Source organism: Physella acuta, unplaced genomic scaffold, assembly GCF_028476545.2.
Source record: "Physella acuta isolate Inbredline_101_S28 unplaced genomic scaffold, ASM2847654v3 ptg002108l, whole genome shotgun sequence".
Classification (NCBI taxonomy): Eukaryota; Metazoa; Mollusca; class Gastropoda; family Physidae; genus Physella; species Physella acuta.
The window spans coordinates 71198-90000 of record NW_026733609.1 but is presented as its reverse complement, the minus strand read 5'-3'; the positions used below and the strand labels follow the sequence as shown (position 1 = coordinate 90000).

The window sequence follows — 18803 nt, the reverse complement described above, 5'->3', positions numbered from 1 at the left end:
AGCTAGGTTTACAAATTCGTAATTCTGTATCAACTTTTAATTGATTTCCGGTAACAGGAAAAGACACTTATTCTACTTTCGGTTTCTCAAAAGCCTATAATACTGTTTTATTTAGGTAGACGAAATTTTACGTATAAGTAAAAGACCTAATCCTTTAGTTTTTGTCAAATTTTGTGTGATTTCCATTGACCGGAAGTAGTACTTTAAGTTCTTTCCGATTTCTCAATTAAACGCATTCGAATTTATTTTAAACTTGATTCCTCTAACTATCGTGCGTCATGGTCGGAAACATGCGAGCGAAACTTCGAACACTTCTACGGGACCTATTTATTTAAAACATTTCACGTAGGTCAAGAATAAAAAACTGTTTATCATGACGATTAATCAAGGTTTTCTTTATAAAGCACTAATGTTGCACTATTTTACATTCTATTCAAGTATTTAAAAAGCGATGAAAAAAACATGTCTGTATCCCGTTTGCACAGGAGTTGCCATCCCCATTAATGTTATCTAAGAGTTTTCGAGAAAGTTTAGGGGAGATCACTCCCGCTCTATTTTATAAATAATTGCATATTATTTTCATATTCAAACAGGTAGAAATGTTTTAAAAGAATCCAAAGTTTTTATCTCTTCAAATTCAATGAACATCCCGGCTGTTAATTACATGAAAGTATTAGATGGACACGTAGACGACGATAACTGTTTGTCGATATATCAGTCTGGTCGACAAATAATCTGGAGATCAATATTTAATTGGCCAAGAATAATTAAGCGAATTCTGATATATACCAGTGGTAAGAGTATAAGATAAATTTAAATTTAAAATTTATATTTATTTAATTTTTTCATCTAAATGATATTTTGTCTTTCTAATTTTCGAAGTATAAACTGAAATAAAAATACGAAAAAATACGTGAGTATTTGTATTAATTAACTAGCATACCCGTCCCCGCGCGTTGCCGCGGGAATAGAAGAAAGTCTGTCGAAATATATAAGAAGGGTTTCAACAATGCGTTACCAATCATATATTCTTAGGTGCCTGACCTTGTTTCGTAAATGTGAGTTATTTTAATATAAAATTACACAAATCAACAGGATTTTTTCTTTAACACGTAGAAAAAAAAGTATTTGACGTGTTATAAACATCAGTGTGACTGCTGCAATTTGTTGCATTACTAATGGTGTATTTTTAGAAGCTCAATCTTCATTTATGATTGGATCGTCTAAAAAGAGATGCTAATTGCATCATTCGCAAAGTTACGAAACTCTTTGGACTTTTTACGGATAAAAGTAGGTACTCCAAATGGATTTTTCAAATCAGTCACACAACAATTAAAAGGAAACAACCCAGTTAATAATCTTACCTTGGTTAATTTTTCTGATTATTGAAAACAATATATTACAGGGCCCTCAGTGGCCCATGTAAGCCTTTGGGGGCCGAAACTGAAATTTATGTTTGCAGCTAAATTGCACCATACTTATATATATTTTTATTATTTTTTCATCTAAATGAAATTTGGCCTTTCCAGTTTTCAAAGTATAAGAGTAGCCTATACATTGAAAATGTATATTTGTTTAATTTTTTCATCTAAATCAGGGGTCTCCAAACTACGGCCCGCGGGCCGGATGCGGCCCGCGAGGTCCTCTCATCCGGCCCGCGGAGATCGTTTTGTCCACGGAAAAAATAATCTTTGAGGTAACATTCAAAAAAAAATTGAAAATGTAGCATTGGGTGTAATTACCATTGAAGCAAATGTGGCCAGCAAATGACCTCCTTAGAGACTACTTTAAATATGTGTGGGGGGGGGGGGGGTTATAAGTATTTGCCTAAGGGAGACTTTGCTAGTATTACAACTTTTGCATCACAGTTTCTTTTAAGAGATGTTCTTCGGGTGGGGGGTTGGCTCCGACACCCCGAAGAGATGCCGAAGAGATGCCTGGAAGAAACTCCGGCTCCCGAACTTATATTTGATAGCTAATGCGGCCCTCGGGCTGAAAAGTTTGGAGACCCCTGCTAAATGATATTTCGCCTTTCCAGTTTTCTAAGTATAAGAGTATAAGATACATTTAAAAATCAAATTTATCTTTATTTAAATTTTACATCTAAATGATATTTTACCTTTCCAGTTTTCTAAGTATAAACTGAAAAAAAAAACTTGGGTATTTAAATTTATTATTGAAAGAGAACTGTTTGAAATACAAACTTTGCAAAGCTGCACTTACAATGAAAGTTGTATATAATCATCGAAATAAAGTTGTTTTTTTTTAAATTATTTTTAAACTGTTCAGTGCTAGAAGCTAGAAAACGAAGATTGCAACCGTGCCTTAAACAATTCACATATTTATGTAAATTTACATTTAAGTAGCGTTGAGGTAAATTTCCACATTTAAAAAAAAAGTATTGATCTATTCAATGCTAATACTTAATTAAGTAAACTGATTTATGACGGCTTTTTGTTAGCATATTTTTCTTTTTAGTTATTTAGTTACGAAACAATATTATGTGAGTTACGTTTCGGATCCCCGCCGATTAACATTTATTAAAATCTTAGATGTCTTTAAATGCCTACATGTCGCTTCTGATTAAAATTTCCGTAATAATGTTCTTATTACAAAAATGTAATTTTTTAATACTTATTTATTGTTCTACTAGAAACCTCGACGCCACAGATGGAACATTTTAAAGTTGAACTCTACGATTATAACGATTTGATAGCTTTTACAAAAGAAATTGACAACTTTTCTGTCCTTCACACAATCTACGTTGAAAATAGTCGAAAGATCATGAAGTTAACCTTAAGTACCAATGATTCGCTTTCGCTATGTGAAATACAAGCGTTTGGAGGTAGGTTAAATAAAATTTTACATTTTTTGTACAATCTTGCATATTATACATATTAGCATATTCATAGTCTATATATGCCACATATATATATATATATATATATATATATATATATATATATATATATATATATATATATATATATATATATATATATATATATATATATATATATATATATATATATATATATATATATACTAGCGTACCCGTCCTCCGCGCGTTGCCGTGGGGATAGAAGAAAGTTTGACGAAATGTATTAGAAGGATTTCAACAACGCGTTACCAATCATATGTTCTAAGACGTGTGACGGTCTATTCTAAAAGTGAGTTATTTAAATGTAAACAATGCCTGCGCTTGGATCATAAATATCGGGACACGGGTTTACCTACACTGCCGCATGAAAACATTGAGTGTACATTAATCACTCACCGAAATAATATGGTAGAACAAACTTCGGTGACCGCCCACGTGTCAGAGACGTAGTAGGGCGCTCTCAGGGCCCCCACCCTACGATTACACTACCGCATAGGCGCCGCGTACGCCCCCTGGCTCCTTAAAACTAACAGGCGCCATCGAGCCAAATAGCATTCTGTTAATAATGATGCTAAAGTGACACAAATGAACAGGTTTTTTTCTTTAACACGTAAAAAATTATTAGACGTGTTTTAAATATCAGTGTGACTGATGCAATATGCTAGCGTTACTAATGGTCTATTATTAGATGCTCGATCTCAATTTCTGACTGGATTGTCTAATAATAAATGCTTATTGCATCATTCGCAAAGTGACGAAACTCTACAGTAGCCTCCTCGTATTCAAAAAGTTATTTTTTTCATCTTTCGCAAGGTGACGAAACTGTACAGAAGGATTTCCTCGCGTTACAAAGTTATTTTTAGAAGCCTGTTGTAGTTTTACCGCTGAATATAGTAGTACCCCTTACTCGCTATGCAAGACGCTCGATATTCGAATGCCAAGTGCTAACATATTTCGCAGAAATATTCTCGGGATTTTTCTCATCTACTCCCTAAAGTTTCATTACACTCGGATGAACCGCATCCGAGTTTTATTTTTAATATACAGTGTAGTGAGAAAAAAATTGCTCCGCCCTTGCAATATTAAACAATATTTTTTTGCAGATCCCTACCTTTGAGTGATCTAATCATCTCCCCAAAGTTTCATGGTACACGGATGAACGGTGTGAAACCGAAATTTTATAAAACGTAAATAGAGAAAAATCGCAGCCTCCCGTGGCGCCGCCATTGCGAAATTAAAAAGGATTTTTTACAGAACCCTTCCCTAAATTGTTCTAATCAACTCCCCCAAAGTCTCATGGCTATCGGATACCGGTGTCACACCAAAATCGACTTTTATTTTTATATACCGTATATAGAGAAAAATCGCTTCATCACGTGGCGCCGCCCTTGCGAAATTAAAAATGATTTTTTACAGAACCCTTCCCTAGAGTTTTATAATGAACTCCCCAAAGTTGCATGCCTATCGGATGAACGGTGTCACTGCAATTCAATTTTATTACTTTTATATACCATATATAGAGGAAAATCGCACCCTGCCGTGGTGCCGCCCTTGCTAAATTATTTTTGTTTTGCAGAACCCTTCCCTGGACTGTTATAATGAACTCCCCAGAGTCTCATGACTATCGGATGAACTATGTCAAACCAAAATCGACTTTTATTTTTATATACCGTATATAGAGAAAAAACAAATTGCGCCCTGCCGGGGCGCCATCCCGGCGAATTTGAAATTTTCTTTTCGCAGAAACCTCCCCATGAATATTCTCAACAACTTCCCAAAGTTTCATGCCTATCGGATGAACGGTGTCACTGTAATTAACTTTTATTATTTTTATATACCATATATAGAGGAAAATCGCACCCTTCTGTGGCGCCGCCCTTGCGAAACTAAAAATTATTTTTTTACAGAACCCTTCCTTAGAGTGTGTTATGAACTCCCCAAAGTCTTATGGCTAGCAGATGAACGATGTCAAACCAAAATCGACTTTTTATTTTCATATACCGTATATATAGAAAAACAAATCGCGCCCTGCCGGGGCGCCACCCCTGCGAATTTGAATTTTTTTTTTTTCGCAGAAACCTCCCTAGGAATATTCTCAACAACTTCCCAAAGTTTCACGGCGATGTGATGAGAGGTGTAGTAATGCATAAAGGACTTCTTCTTCTTCTTCGTTCTTAATTTTTGAATATGGTGGAGGATTCAGACAACAAGTCCAACTTCGTGGACAAACCGGACTGTGGTCTCCAGTTTGTCAGGTGTCCCATATAATTTTTCCCTAAGTGGGGTGGGCTGGGGCCAGTGACTGACTCTTGCCTGGCTATACAGAGTACATTCCTGGAGTACGTGCTCCGTGTTTTCCGGGGCCTTGCCACAAGGGCACATTTCGCTACACCCAACCTTCAGTTTTCTGTGCATGTGTTGATTTAGTCTGTTGTGGCCTGTTCTAAGTCGAAAGATTATGTATTGTTGTTTTCGTGTTAAATTGTAATAGCCGTCGTCTTTAATGTAGTGAGGGTGTGTGACAGACCACATTTGCGTTTGTTTGTTTTTTATTATTCTTTTTATTTCTTTTGGGTGTAGCGAAATTTCCGGTTGTGGTTTCTTTCCCCCAATTTTAGCCAGCTGGTCTGCGATCTCGTTACCCTGGATCTGGCAGTGGCCCGGGATCCACTGCAGCACAATTCTGCTGCAGGTATTTTTTAGCCTCTATAGTGCTGTCATAAGTGTTTGAATATAGGACTCTGGATTTTGTAGGGATTGCGCATAAAGGACAAACACACACACAATCACACAGACACACAGACATACATTGCTTTATATATATATATATATATATATATATATATATATATATATATATATATATATATATATATATATATATATATATATATATATATATATTTATATTTATATTTATATTTATATTTATATTTATATTTATATTTATATTTATATTTATATTTATATTTATATTTATATTTATATTTATATTTATATTTATATTTATATTTATATTTATATTTATATTTATATTTATATTTATATTTATATTTATATTTATATTTATATTTATATATATATATATATATATATATTATATTATATATATATATATATATATATATATATATATATATATATATATATATATATATATATATATATATATATATATATATGATTGTGTGTGCGTGCGCGTGCATGCGTGCGTGCTAATTTGTAAAATAAAATGGAATAAACTCCACACACAAATTTTATCATATAAATTCCTAAATGTATTGGATTACCGGAATATAAATAGACCAAAATCATTTCGCGACTGTTTTTGAAATAATGTAAGTGTTGTCCTTAAAATTCATTAAATTTCAGAGTGTTCGAGAAGGAGATTCGGTTTGACATGTGATTACGTGTGTAGTATGACGTGTGTTGAACAGGATTGTCAGATTACTGGCCCCTGCAAGGAGTGTGTTGAAAACAGACGAGGGGATTACTGTATGGAAAGTAAGAGCAATTCCTATACGAGTTTGTGAAACTTCACTTGAGCCAATTTCTCCATATAAACTCTATCATTTAAAAAAAAAGTATTCTTCAGTACTGTTAACAATTTATATATGTTCAATAAATTAGCTTTTACGAAATTTCTACAGTAAATTTTCGCTGTCACGGTCAGTGTAAAAATCAATAACACAACGTGTCGTAAATATTTTTGTTAGGTTTCAATAGCCACGAGCAATTGTCATAATTTTATGGACTCCCCTCCCCCCCCCCCCCCCAAAAAAAATCGTCTTCGCCCCGCCCCCCCCCCCAAACAAAAAAGGATTTATACAGAAAATATATACTTTTACTAGTGTCACACCCTCCCCGAAAATTGCAAGTAACCTTTCCTTCCCCCCCCCACCCTCTTCGGAGAAAAAGTCTGGAAAAAACACAGCTTTACTTTCCCGAACGTGAGTTAGCTACCAATCAGAGCTGGGTGTGGACTCAAGGACGTTCCACTAACCTTAATTCGGATTCGAACACCATTTTTAACTAACTAGAGTTGGTAGCTCTACCTCTAGGCCACGTCGTCTCATGCCTATACCTGAGCCAATAGTTAAACATAAACATGCAGAATACACACATACGAATATATATCTAATATATAAAGCTCAATTCTGTATGTAAAAATACATATGTTTGTCGTTGACATACTTCAATGGATTAAAGTGTTAGACTACTATCGTGCGCATTTGTCTAAATTTATGAGTTAAAAAATTATTATTGAAAGTGTTGGGAAATAATTTTCATTTTTCAAACTGATAATAATAATTTTCGGCATGTTCATATATATATATATATACGTATATATATATATACGTATATATATATATATATATATATATATATATATATATATATATATATATATATATATATATATATATATATATATATGTGTGTGTGTGTGTATGTGTGTGTGTACGTATGTTTTTTTTTTATTTATATAAAAGAGACGTAACTGAACACGTATAGATTTATATGTATTTAAAAATAATATAACTTTTAATATCATTTTCACAGCTATACAAAGCCGCATCGCTTTTAATTCATCAAATCTAACTAAAGTGGAAAACACCCGCTTTATCCCACAGCAAGAAGACAAGCTGAGCACCATAGAGATACTTATGATGTTCCTTGCGGCTGTTGGTTTCGTTCTTATAATAGCTAAACTTTGCTCTAATAACAGGTAATTTTATCAAGATAAGTAAGCCGGCTTAAAACTATGTAAATATGGGTAAATTTAGGATATAGTGTCAACTAATAATTAAAAAATACTAATAATAATATTTTACTCTTCTCCAGAAATGTACCCGTAAACGAAACTGAGCATTCTAAAAATAAACATTAGCAAAGTAAGTATCGAACGTAAATGTTGTAAGAAAACTATAAGCCATAAACAGCATGTTAACATCTATATTTGTAGCTGTTTCTCCTCATAACAGTGTTAATACTTTTATCTAATACATTTAATTTGCTTCTATTTAGCCCTTTTTGAAGTAAAAGTCTTTTTGCACGATATTTAGCGATATTCAGGTCAGGTTAACCAGTGTTACTTCCAGAATTTGTTCTCCGGGATGGGGGGGGGGGGGGGGGAGAGAGAGACTTGATATTCTCGGGGGGGGGGGGCACAGGTAAAAGTATGTTTTTTATATAAATTCCAATTCGTTCGGAGGGGGGGGGGGGTCTTAACCCATCCCCTCCGCTAATTCATATGAAATGGTATATGATTTTTTTCTCATTGTTACCTGATTATAAGTGAAGTAATTTCCATTCATCCGTGTTATAATCCCATAATTCCGCCATAAGCAGTATTAAATGTAGGCCTATATATTTTTGTGTCCGTTGTCATAAAAAAAGCATAAATGAATGAATTTTTATTCACCTGTATGGTAATTCCATATGGTTCCATCTGTTGCAGTTGAATGTTGTTTTTCGTCAGTTCATGGTGTTTTTTTGTGTAGTTGTAAAGTTCCATTTTACAGCAAAAAAAAAGGCAAATGAAGGGAAAGTGTGGTCAGCACTATACCCAGCCGCCTTATGTTTTCCTAACGTGAGTTAGCTACCCATCAGAGCTGGGTTGACCCAGGGAGGGACATTAATCCGGATTCGAACTCGAGACCTTCTATTTCTACTAAGGAAAACAAAAAAAAGCATTTTTCTTCTGTACATTTTGCAATTTAATTTTTTTGCCTTGGTGTCACCCCCTAAATGGTGTCACCCGGTGCGTATCCCCAACACCCGCCCTCCCTACACCTTTGCTATATATGGTAAGCGGTGGATAGTACTAAAGCGACAATTTTGAAATAAACTGCCTTTCTTTATTCCAAAATATGCACTTTTATTGTTACTTCTTACTACCAGTAAAATAACAACCTATATTTCGAATAGTCGAGTGTCTTAAAATCACTTTCATACCGTGTCTACTGTAAAACCAGTGTTTTTTTCAAGACTTTTTTATCCAGGGGGGGGGGGTATTTGATATTTTCGGGGGGCGGTCAACTTTTTCCGGGGGACGGGGCGGACACTGGTAAAGTATATTTTTTCTATATCAATTCCATTTCGTTTGAGGAGGCGGTAGACTTCCCCCCCCCCCCCGAAGAAATGCCTGGAAGAAACTCTGGTCTTAACTTTGAGACTCAGATCCAACTGGAACAAGATTTCACTGTTAGGCACAGCAACATTTTAATATAAATATTTTGGTACAACAATTTCTCGTTTGTAAAATGAAGTTAAATTATAATTTTAGACATTACGCCCGGAAGGTTGAGTTCTAATACAGCCATGTGAATAGAACGGTGGGCTGTACAATTATTTCCAATGAATTTGGCTCTGACAACCAGGACTGGGAGGATCTAGAGAGAAGATCAATGGAAGATCAATGGAATCAAGGAAGGACAAACATTGAACGAGTCTGTGATTGGCAATCTTTGTTTTAAAGCTTCCGCCATTGTTATCCGTGTAATGTTTTATTAATCTCATGGTGTCTGGTCACTTGATTCCTAGATAATTAATCCTCGTATTGTAATCCCCTAGTTATTGAATCCCTATGTATTTAATCCGCAGACACTTCAACCTTTATGAAGCATTATAGAATGCTTCTGTCAAAGGGTTAGGGTCAGTGGCGTAGCGAGGTCGGGTGGCACCCGATGCGGCACTTAATGGTGTCACCCCCCACAGGGGCGTAGCGACTCTTCCCGGGGACAAACTTTCAATTTTCGATTTGCACCCCCCCCCCCTCCTCGAACTTTCGATTTGCAACCCCCCCCCCCTCAAATTTTTCTGTATATATTTTACTATTTTTTGCCATGGTGTCATCCCCCCTAAGTGGTGTCACCCGGTGCGGTCCGCACCCCCTCCCCCCTTCGCTACGCCTCTGGTTAGGGTTAAGGTTAATGTTAGGATTTAAATATTATTAATGTATTAAAATATTTATTTTGATTGATTCAATTATTGTGATGTTTAAATGAAAATAATTATTTGAATTTTAAATGAATTTTTCGCTGAATTCATAATTTTTATAGACTTTTATTTTTAGGATTAAGTGTCTTGGCTTTGAATCTAAGGGTATAATGTAGAGGATCAAATGTCTGGAGTTAAGGGAATCCAATTATATATAGTATTTAATGAATTTAAATGTCTTAAAATATTTAGATTAAGTATTAATAATATTACAAAAGAATTAAAAAATTATATGTAATCATTGAGTTTTGTTATTTAATTGTATTTATTTAATGTGCTTAGTTTTTACATACACCATTTAACAGAATATAAATATAAAAGCTTTATAAGACCTAACAATCGATAGAGCATGCAAGGGAAGCGACCTTTCCCTTTTGACCTGTGGCCAGCACTATGCTTAATCGCCTTTACTTTCCCTAACGTGAGTCAGGTACCCATCAAAGCTAAGTGGACTACGTTCTACGTGTTTGAACCCGGGATTCAAACTCAACATTTTCGGGATGGCAGTCGTATGCTCTACAATCCGACCACGCTGTGCGCTGAAAATAAAATAGTAGTTCAGTCAATTCTTGTGGATGTTGTGACTACGATATCCTTGCTATTTGTCGAGTAAACAATGAAGCAGACAAAGAGTACTGGAGGAGAATCCATCATCATCATCATCATCATCATCATTTACCGTTCGGGGCAGATGAAGTAGAGTTCATCTGCTTCAGAGACAGGAATATGAAGGGATAGTTTGGTCATCACTATGCACAGTCGCTTTTATTTCCCTGGGTGGACTCAGGGACGTTCTACTGATTTGAACCCGGATTCGAGACTCTCGGGTCAGCACTCGAGCGCTCTACCGTTACGTCACGCCGTCCCATGGAGGAGAATTACTTTGCAAACTTTTCTTCGTTCTTTATTTTTTTCAAAAAGTTTGAAGGGATTCCCTCCAACACAATTAAGTATACTTGTCAACTGGTTATACGCCATTGAGGCCTTTGACTCCGATTTCAGCTTGCTTTTCTTTTTGGGTTTGCTTCCATAACCAATAACAAACTACAAGGCAGCATTTGTTTGATTTTGGAGTTGTTTCATCTGCCCGAGGGTTCGTACTCGAGACTTATCGGTTTAGCAATCATATGCTTTACCGACTCGACCACGCCGAGAGCATTACGGACTCGATCACGCCGGCCCCTCTTACGGTACTAATATGCTAAACAATTAGTCAGATGCTAAATTTCCAGTTCCACCTTGGCCGATTTCAGGTTTTGGCCGTAAAATACGTTTGAAGGGGGGGGGGGGGGGGGGGAGTCACAGGAAAAAAGTCAAAGAAACAAAGTCACTGATGTGTATTTGCATTAAAGTTGTTAACACTTTTAAGATTTAGAAAGTGCAAATCAACATTCGATTAATTAAATGTAATGTACAAATTTTAGAGATATGTGCGTAGGTTGTATTTGCATGCTAACACACTAATAATATTTAGTCTGAAGTATTTAGGTTTTAATTGCGTTATAGAATAGAATAAAGTAGAGTGTTCCAACCCACTAAGTTTTCAATATTTTCATCTTGTTTTTAAAACAGCGGTCATCCATATATGACGTCACGCTTTTTTGACGATTTTTACCTCCTCCCTTCCCTCCGTCACACGTCGTCACAAAAACCAGAACCCCCCCTAAAATGACGTCACACCTCAGCCTACAACCCCCCTCAAAATGGCAGTTGAATTTTTTTTAAACATCGATATTTTTCTAAAATCTTGTCTGAACTCTGTCAAAATAGAGTATTTCATCAATTCCTATTACAATTTATTAAAACAGTCTTCTAAACCGCGGAATAACGTCTAAAATTCGTTTTCTAGCATTGCTTTATTATAATGCAAAAATGTGACGTCGCACCATCTGACCCCCCCCCCCTCATCACACACCGTCACAAAATTACGGACCCCCCCCCCCCCTCCCCGCTACGAGTGTGACGTCATTTATGGACGACCGCATACAAACTTAGAAGAATGTGAAATGGTTGAAAGATATAGATCTAGTTCATATGATTTGTAGTCCTCAACTCCTCGCAACAATAATTCAGCCAACTTTACTGCCCCGATTTATCGTCCTCATTACACCAGAAAGCATCGGATCGAGCAAAAAAGCCGACACAGTACAAGGGCTCTCGCTGAAGCAAAACGTAAACAATACACAATGTGGACAGACTAAGCCGAGAGACGAAAGCCCTACGGGAAAAATAAACAGGGAGTGATCTCCCCTAAACTTTCTCGAATATTCTTATATAACTTGGAATATAGACATGATTTTTAATTACTTAATTAAACTTTTAAAAATAGAATAGAATCTCATAGAAAAAAGAATTGCGCATCAAGCGAACGCCAAACTAAAATGTGCATAATAGTGCGCAATATTATTAGTACTTTATAAATTTACATGCGTTTTTTGAGAAATCGGAAATAGCGTAAATTAGTACTTCCTGTCAACGGAAATTACTCAAAATTTGACTTGTGAAATTTCATTTATCTATCTGAAATCGTACTCATGTTAAAGGCTTTTGAAAAATTCAAAGTAGAAAAAGTACCACTTCCGGTTATCGGAAATTGCTCAAAAGTTGATATGGATCTACGATTTTGATAAAATACTTATGTATGAAATTTCATCAACCTAGCTGTAACGGTACACAAGTTATTGTGTTTACACACAGACAGACACACAGACACACAGACATATGGACAGAATTGCAAAGTCCAGTTTTTACGACTCAATAACGCATAAAACGCCAAAACGTTTATATATATTTGTATTTATAATTTTTGCCTGATTAAAATAAGTCCTCTATACTCCGGATGTGACGAAGGACTGGGGAGTAAAACGGTGAAAACTGTCAAAATTTCATGTTATTTTTGTGCACGATTACAATACTTTCTCTATATACGAGAAAGTAAAAACTTTTACAAATATTCACAATCGTTGCAAGACGTAACAGCACTATCTGATCATCACCGTCGGCTGTCCTTCAAGTATGACAATGATCATTAGCAGTATAAATTGTTCGGATGAAGGAAATTATCAATGTATTGTTCATGATTTATTTTCAACGGGGAGTAATTTTAACCAAACGCAAGCTCTTTACATCAAAGGTAACAAATAATTTTACAAAGATATATATATATATATATATATATATATATATATATATATATATATATATATATATATATATATATATATATATATATATATATATATATATATATATATATATATATATATATCACATAACATATTTTGGTCCTAGATTTACTAACTATATTGTAACCTACAACCAAATGTTCTGAACCTCTTGCAATTATTCTAAAAGTCTTTCTAATATTTTTCTTATAACTATCATTTATTTAAAAGATAACTTATTTTATCATTGTGACTGCTTTTAAAAAATAATTTAAATTTTAGCTTCACAGCCGTCTGGACGTACCCAAAATACGACGACCGGCAGCAGTATGGTAAATGCGCCAAGGCGCATGTACGAAAACGTGAATGGCAGCAAATCTCCGAGCGTCATGACCATAGTGAACTATGTAATCTTAGCAGGAAACTCTGGTAGCGCTAACCATTGTGTATGTGGAGGTGGACGACACAGCCGAGGAAACGCCCGTCTACGAAGGAACGTTTTTTATCACCCAAAACTCTTCTGTTCTAACAGAGTAGCTTTTACAACTCTTTTACACACACACACACACACACACACACATATATATATATATATATGTATATATATATATATATATATATATATATATATATATATATATATATATATATATATATATATCCACGTGTGTGTGTTTTGGGTGTTTGTGTATGTATGTATGTATGCATTGATAGTTTTAAAAAAAATAATTGCACTATAACACAAAAGGATTTTATCATTGAATTTTTCATATACTCTCCATTTGATTATTACCTTTGTGTGTAGCTGAATTTGGTGTTGCTGTTTACAAAAAAAAAAATAAAAAAAAAAATAAATAAAGGTCTGCATATCATCTCTTCCCATCAACAACGGCTGCTGTAAAAATTGATCTGCTCCGAATTTCTCACCCCCACCCCCTCTGAAGAGATGCCTGGAAGAAACTCAGAACTGGCTGGACACAGGGACGTCCTATTGTCACAAGTCCGATATTCGACCTCGGAGTAGGCTACTTACACACACACACACACATATATATATATATATATATATATATATATATATATATATATATATATATATATATATATATGTATATATGTATATATACATTTACACAAAAATATATAGTAAAAAAAGTATTCAGTTGTATATATATAATATATATATATACAGGGGCGTAGCGAGGAGGGGGTGCGGGGGGTGTAGACCGCACCGGGTTACACCATTTAGGGGGTGACACCAAGGCAAAAAATAGCAAATTATATAGAGTAACACTTGAAAAGTTTGAGGGAGGGGGGTATGCAAATCGAAAACATGAGGGGGGTGCAAATCGAAAATTTGAAAGTTTGTCCCCGGGAAGGGTCGCTACGCCTCTAGGGGTGTCACCATTAAGTGCCGCACCGGGTGACACCCGACCTCACTATGCCACTGTATATATATATATATATATATATATATATATATATATATATATATATATATATATATATATATATATATATATATAAAGCTCAATTTTGTATGTAAAAATAAATATGTTTGTCGTTGACATACTTCCATGGATTAAAGTGTTAGACTATTATTGTGCGCATTTGTCTAAATTTATGAGTTAAAAAATTACTATTGAAGGTGTTGGGAAACAATTTTCATTTTTCAAACTGATAGTAATAATTGTCGGCATGTTTCTTAAACACAAGTTTTAAAAAAATATAATCTTTTACAAAAATTCTAATTATGTCTTTATTTAGTCCTATAGCACTTACTTCCCTTTGATAAATTAGGAAAACAAAATTACTTCCCTTTATAAAACCATTGCATTAGTGGAAAAGAATTTACTTTTTATTACTTTGTTTTGGTGTTGGGAAAAAAATAATTACATAATTAGCGGGGATTGATCAAGTGCAAATGTTGTAGGTATTTTACGGATAAGCTTGGAGTATTAAAATTGTTCATTAAATTGAAACAGGCGCGTTCGTTTAAGTGAGTGCAAAAGACTATGAATAAGTTGGGGTACTATAGTCGTTTATTAAGCTAAAACAGGCGATTCCGTTGGGTTTGCGTTAGTGGTTGCGGTTTGATTTGGTTCGTTTTTGTTCTTTCTTTTTTCGTTTTTTTTTTTTTTTTTTCTTTGGGGTTGTATTTGTGTTTTTGGTTGGTTTTGCGTTTGGATTTGGTTTGTTTTCGTTTGCTTTTTCGGTTTTTTTTTGTGTGTTGTTATTGGTTGGTATTGGTGTTTGTGGTAATGGTTGGGTTTGTTGTTAGGTTTTTGTTTTCATTTGCTTTTTTGTTTGTTTTTTCTTTGTGTTTGTATTGGTGTTTGTGGTTGTGGTTGGGTTTGTTGTTAGGTTTTTGTTTTCGTTTGTATTTGTAATTGTGTTAGCGTTATGTTTGCGTTTTGTTGTTTTGGTTTTGGTTAGTTGTGGTTTGGGTGGGCAATGCCGGGTTTATGATGGTTACTAAACACACAGGTAATGGTCTTTAACAGAAAGGTTTTTAACAGAAGCCAGAGCAGAGCCTGGCCGGGACGGCTAGTAATAAGTATAAATAATAATAATGTAAATTTTTAAAGGGATCGTTGTCGTTGGTGACAAATGTTTGAAAATGTACATCTAAAATTAGTCTACACTTAATGGTTTAAAATGCAAAAATAATAAAACTAGTAGAAATAAAATTGAACATGCTCCTTTTTTTTAAATTTGGAAATTTCAAGCCTTTTGTAATTTTGTCAAAGCTTTGTAAACGTCATTCATCAAAGTATGTTCTATCTCCTTTAAAATGATAATCTATTGTTTATAATTTTATTCTGATGGGTCTTCCCCTTGTGTTGCAGCTGATTGATGAACTTTTGACCTATGATGCAACTACCAATGGAAGCTACCGCCATTTATGGAGGGTCAGTGACACTGAATATGAGTACACGTTTTTCCATGGCCAAGATTATGGTGTTGACCCCAACACAAGTTTTCTTGTCTAATATATAAAGCTCAATTCTGTATGTAAAAATAAATATGTTTGTCGTTGACATACTTCGATGGATTAAAGTGTTAGACTATTATCGTGCGCATTTGTCTAAATTTATGAGTTAAAAAATTACTATTGAAAGTGTTGGGAAATAATTTTCATTTATCACACTGAAAGTAATAATTTTCGGCATGTTCATTAAACACAAGTTTTAAAAAAATATCATCTTTTACAAAAATTCTAATTATGTCTTTATTTAGTCCTATAGCACTTACTTCCCTTTGATAAATTAGGAAAACAAAATTACTTCCCTTTATAAAACCATTACATTAGTGGAAAAGAATTTACTTTTTATTACTTTGTTTTGGTGTTGGGAAAAAAATAATTACATAATTAGTGGGGATTGATCAAGTGCAAATGTTGTAGGTATTTAACGAATAAGCTTGGAGTATTATAATTGTTCGTTTGTGCAAAAGACTATGAATAATTTGGGGTACTATAGTCGATTATTAAGCTGAAACAGGCGATTCTGCCCCGGGCTAGACTGTGAGCACCTTGCGTTTATGTTCGCGTTAGTGGTTGCGTTTTGATTTGGTTCGTTTTTGTTTTTTCTTTTTTCGTTTGTGTTTTTTTCTTTGGGTTTGTGTTTGTATTTGTGTTTGTGGTTGGTTTTGCGTTTGGATTTGGTTTGTTTTCGTTTGCTTTTTCGTTTGTGTTTTTTCTTTGGGTTTGTGTTTGTGGTTGGTTTTGCGTTTGGATTTGGTTTGTTTTCGTTTGCTTTTTTCTTTGTGTTCGAATGGTGTTTGTGGTTGTGGTTGGGTTTGTTGTTAGGTTTTTGTTTTCGTTTGCTTTTTTGTTTGTTTGTTTTTTGTGTTTGTATTGGTGTTTGTGGTTGGGTTTGTTGTTAGGTTTTTGTTTTCGTTTGTATTTGTAATTGTGTTAGCGTTATGTTTGCATTTTGTTGTTTTGGTTGGTTGTGGTTTGGATGGGCAATGCCGGGTTTATACTGATTACTAAACACACAGGTAATGGTCTTTAACAGAAAGGTTTTTCACAAGGTTTCTTTGAACAACAAAATGCACTTCCCTTTTGCATGGAAATGCACACCAGAGCACCAAGTTATATCCAAAGACTGGGCTAGACATTCTGTTCAATTGTTACTCTTTAAAAATGAGATAGGAAAGAGATTGTAAATACAATTTCTTGTCGAAGGTTGTTGATTTAAAAATCGTACGTTTTAATTTTGTTGTGGTGGCACACTAGTAGGTTAGTTGGCGTATCAAACTTTGATTTACCATACAAAGTAAATCAATTAATTCGCATCTTCCATGTGATACTAGTCTAGATCTAGACGATGGATCGACCTATCCAGACTAGATACAATAAAATGATTTTAATAATTGTTTCCTTGGGTAAGTTGGTATTGTGATATGCCGTAAGCTAACTACTAAACGTTTTTAAAAGTGTAGGCCCTATAAATGATTAATTGTTGTTTCTTCTAATCAAGAATGTCAAAAGTATTTGTGATTTTTCATAATGGTCGCTTATTTACGTGTTTTTTTTTCTAGAGAAAAATATTATTTTTTTAGGAATTCGTGTCAAGTTTTGTATTAGCGTGTTCAAACGTTTAACTTCCTAATGTTTTCATGTCAAGTTTGTATCACCGTGTTCAAAAGTTCCACTTCCTAATGTATTTGTGTCAAGTTTTGTATAAGCGTGTTCAAAAGTTCCACTTCCTAACGTATTTGTGTCAAGTTTTGTATAAGCGTGTTCAGTAGTTTAACTTGCTGATGTATTCATGTCAAGTTTTGTATTAGCGTGCTCAACAGGCAACATTCGATTGAACAAGTTTCGCATATAGTGTTTTTTTTTTAATTTAAAATTCTGTGCGAATTTTCTACTCTTTCCTAGCAATTGTTCTATAACTCTTATGGTTTTGGATTTTAAGTGTTTTAAGGAACTCTCTCTGTTAGTTTAACTCTTATTAGGGGGATTGTCCACAATATATTTGAACGTTAGACCACACCCCCCTCCCTCCCTGTTTTATTTTAAGTTTTTTTTTTTTATTTCAATCAGTAGGACATTGGCAAAAGTAAATAGATCTATATTTTCTATATAAAGTATATTTCGTTCGGGTGGCGGATGTGGGGGTTGGCGGTAAAAGTGATGCGGAAGATCTTCCCCCCCCCCCCCCCCCGAATGGAAAAGTTACCTGGAACAAACACTGATTTGTATACAGAATTGTTAAAAATTAATATGACCATTGTATCTGTTTTCTCTAACTGCTCGGTCACAACAGGGGTATAAATTTTATAACCAGTTACTCCAAGATTTAGTTACTGGCTGTGATGTTATGATAAAGACTAGCGCTGCCATTGATATTTATACATTAACTATGCAGATTCAGTGGAACGTCCCTGAGTCCACACTTATGGGTATCTAACTCACTTTAGTGAAATTAAGGCAATTGGGCTTTGACATATTTCGAGGTCAAGAAGCGTATGAACTCTTCTTCATCTGCCCAATAGTTCGCAAGGTCTAAAGAGGAACTCAGAGGCGTAGCGACCCTTCCCGGCGCCCGGGGACAAACTTTAGATTTGCACCCCCCCCCCCCCTCGAACTTTTCATTTGCACCCCCTCAAACTTTCGATTTGGCGCCCCCCCCCCTAAGGTCGGCGCCCGGGGACATATGTCCCCCGCCCCCTTCCCTCGTTACGCCTCTGGAGGAACTACCACTAGGACGGGATGAAGAGATCACACTTTTATGTATTAATAT

At 34.8% G+C, this 18803-nt stretch overlaps 1 protein-coding gene across 1 annotated transcript in view; it reads left to right on the top strand.

Moving 5' to 3' along the window:
- Positions 1 to 16040, top strand: part of LOC131932195 (uncharacterized) — a gene marked incomplete at its 5' end in the record, with an annotated part of 19075 nt that extends 3035 nt beyond the window's left edge. Inside the window, 6 exon segments of the mRNA XM_059289077.1 lie at positions 594 to 794; positions 2654 to 2845; positions 6254 to 6385; positions 7445 to 7610; positions 13330 to 13399; positions 15897 to 16040. Of these exon segments, the coding sequence (XP_059145060.1) occupies positions 594 to 794; positions 2654 to 2845; positions 6254 to 6385; positions 7445 to 7610; positions 13330 to 13399; positions 15897 to 16040 (905 nt within the window).
- Positions 16041 to 18803: the final 2763 nt, after the last annotated feature.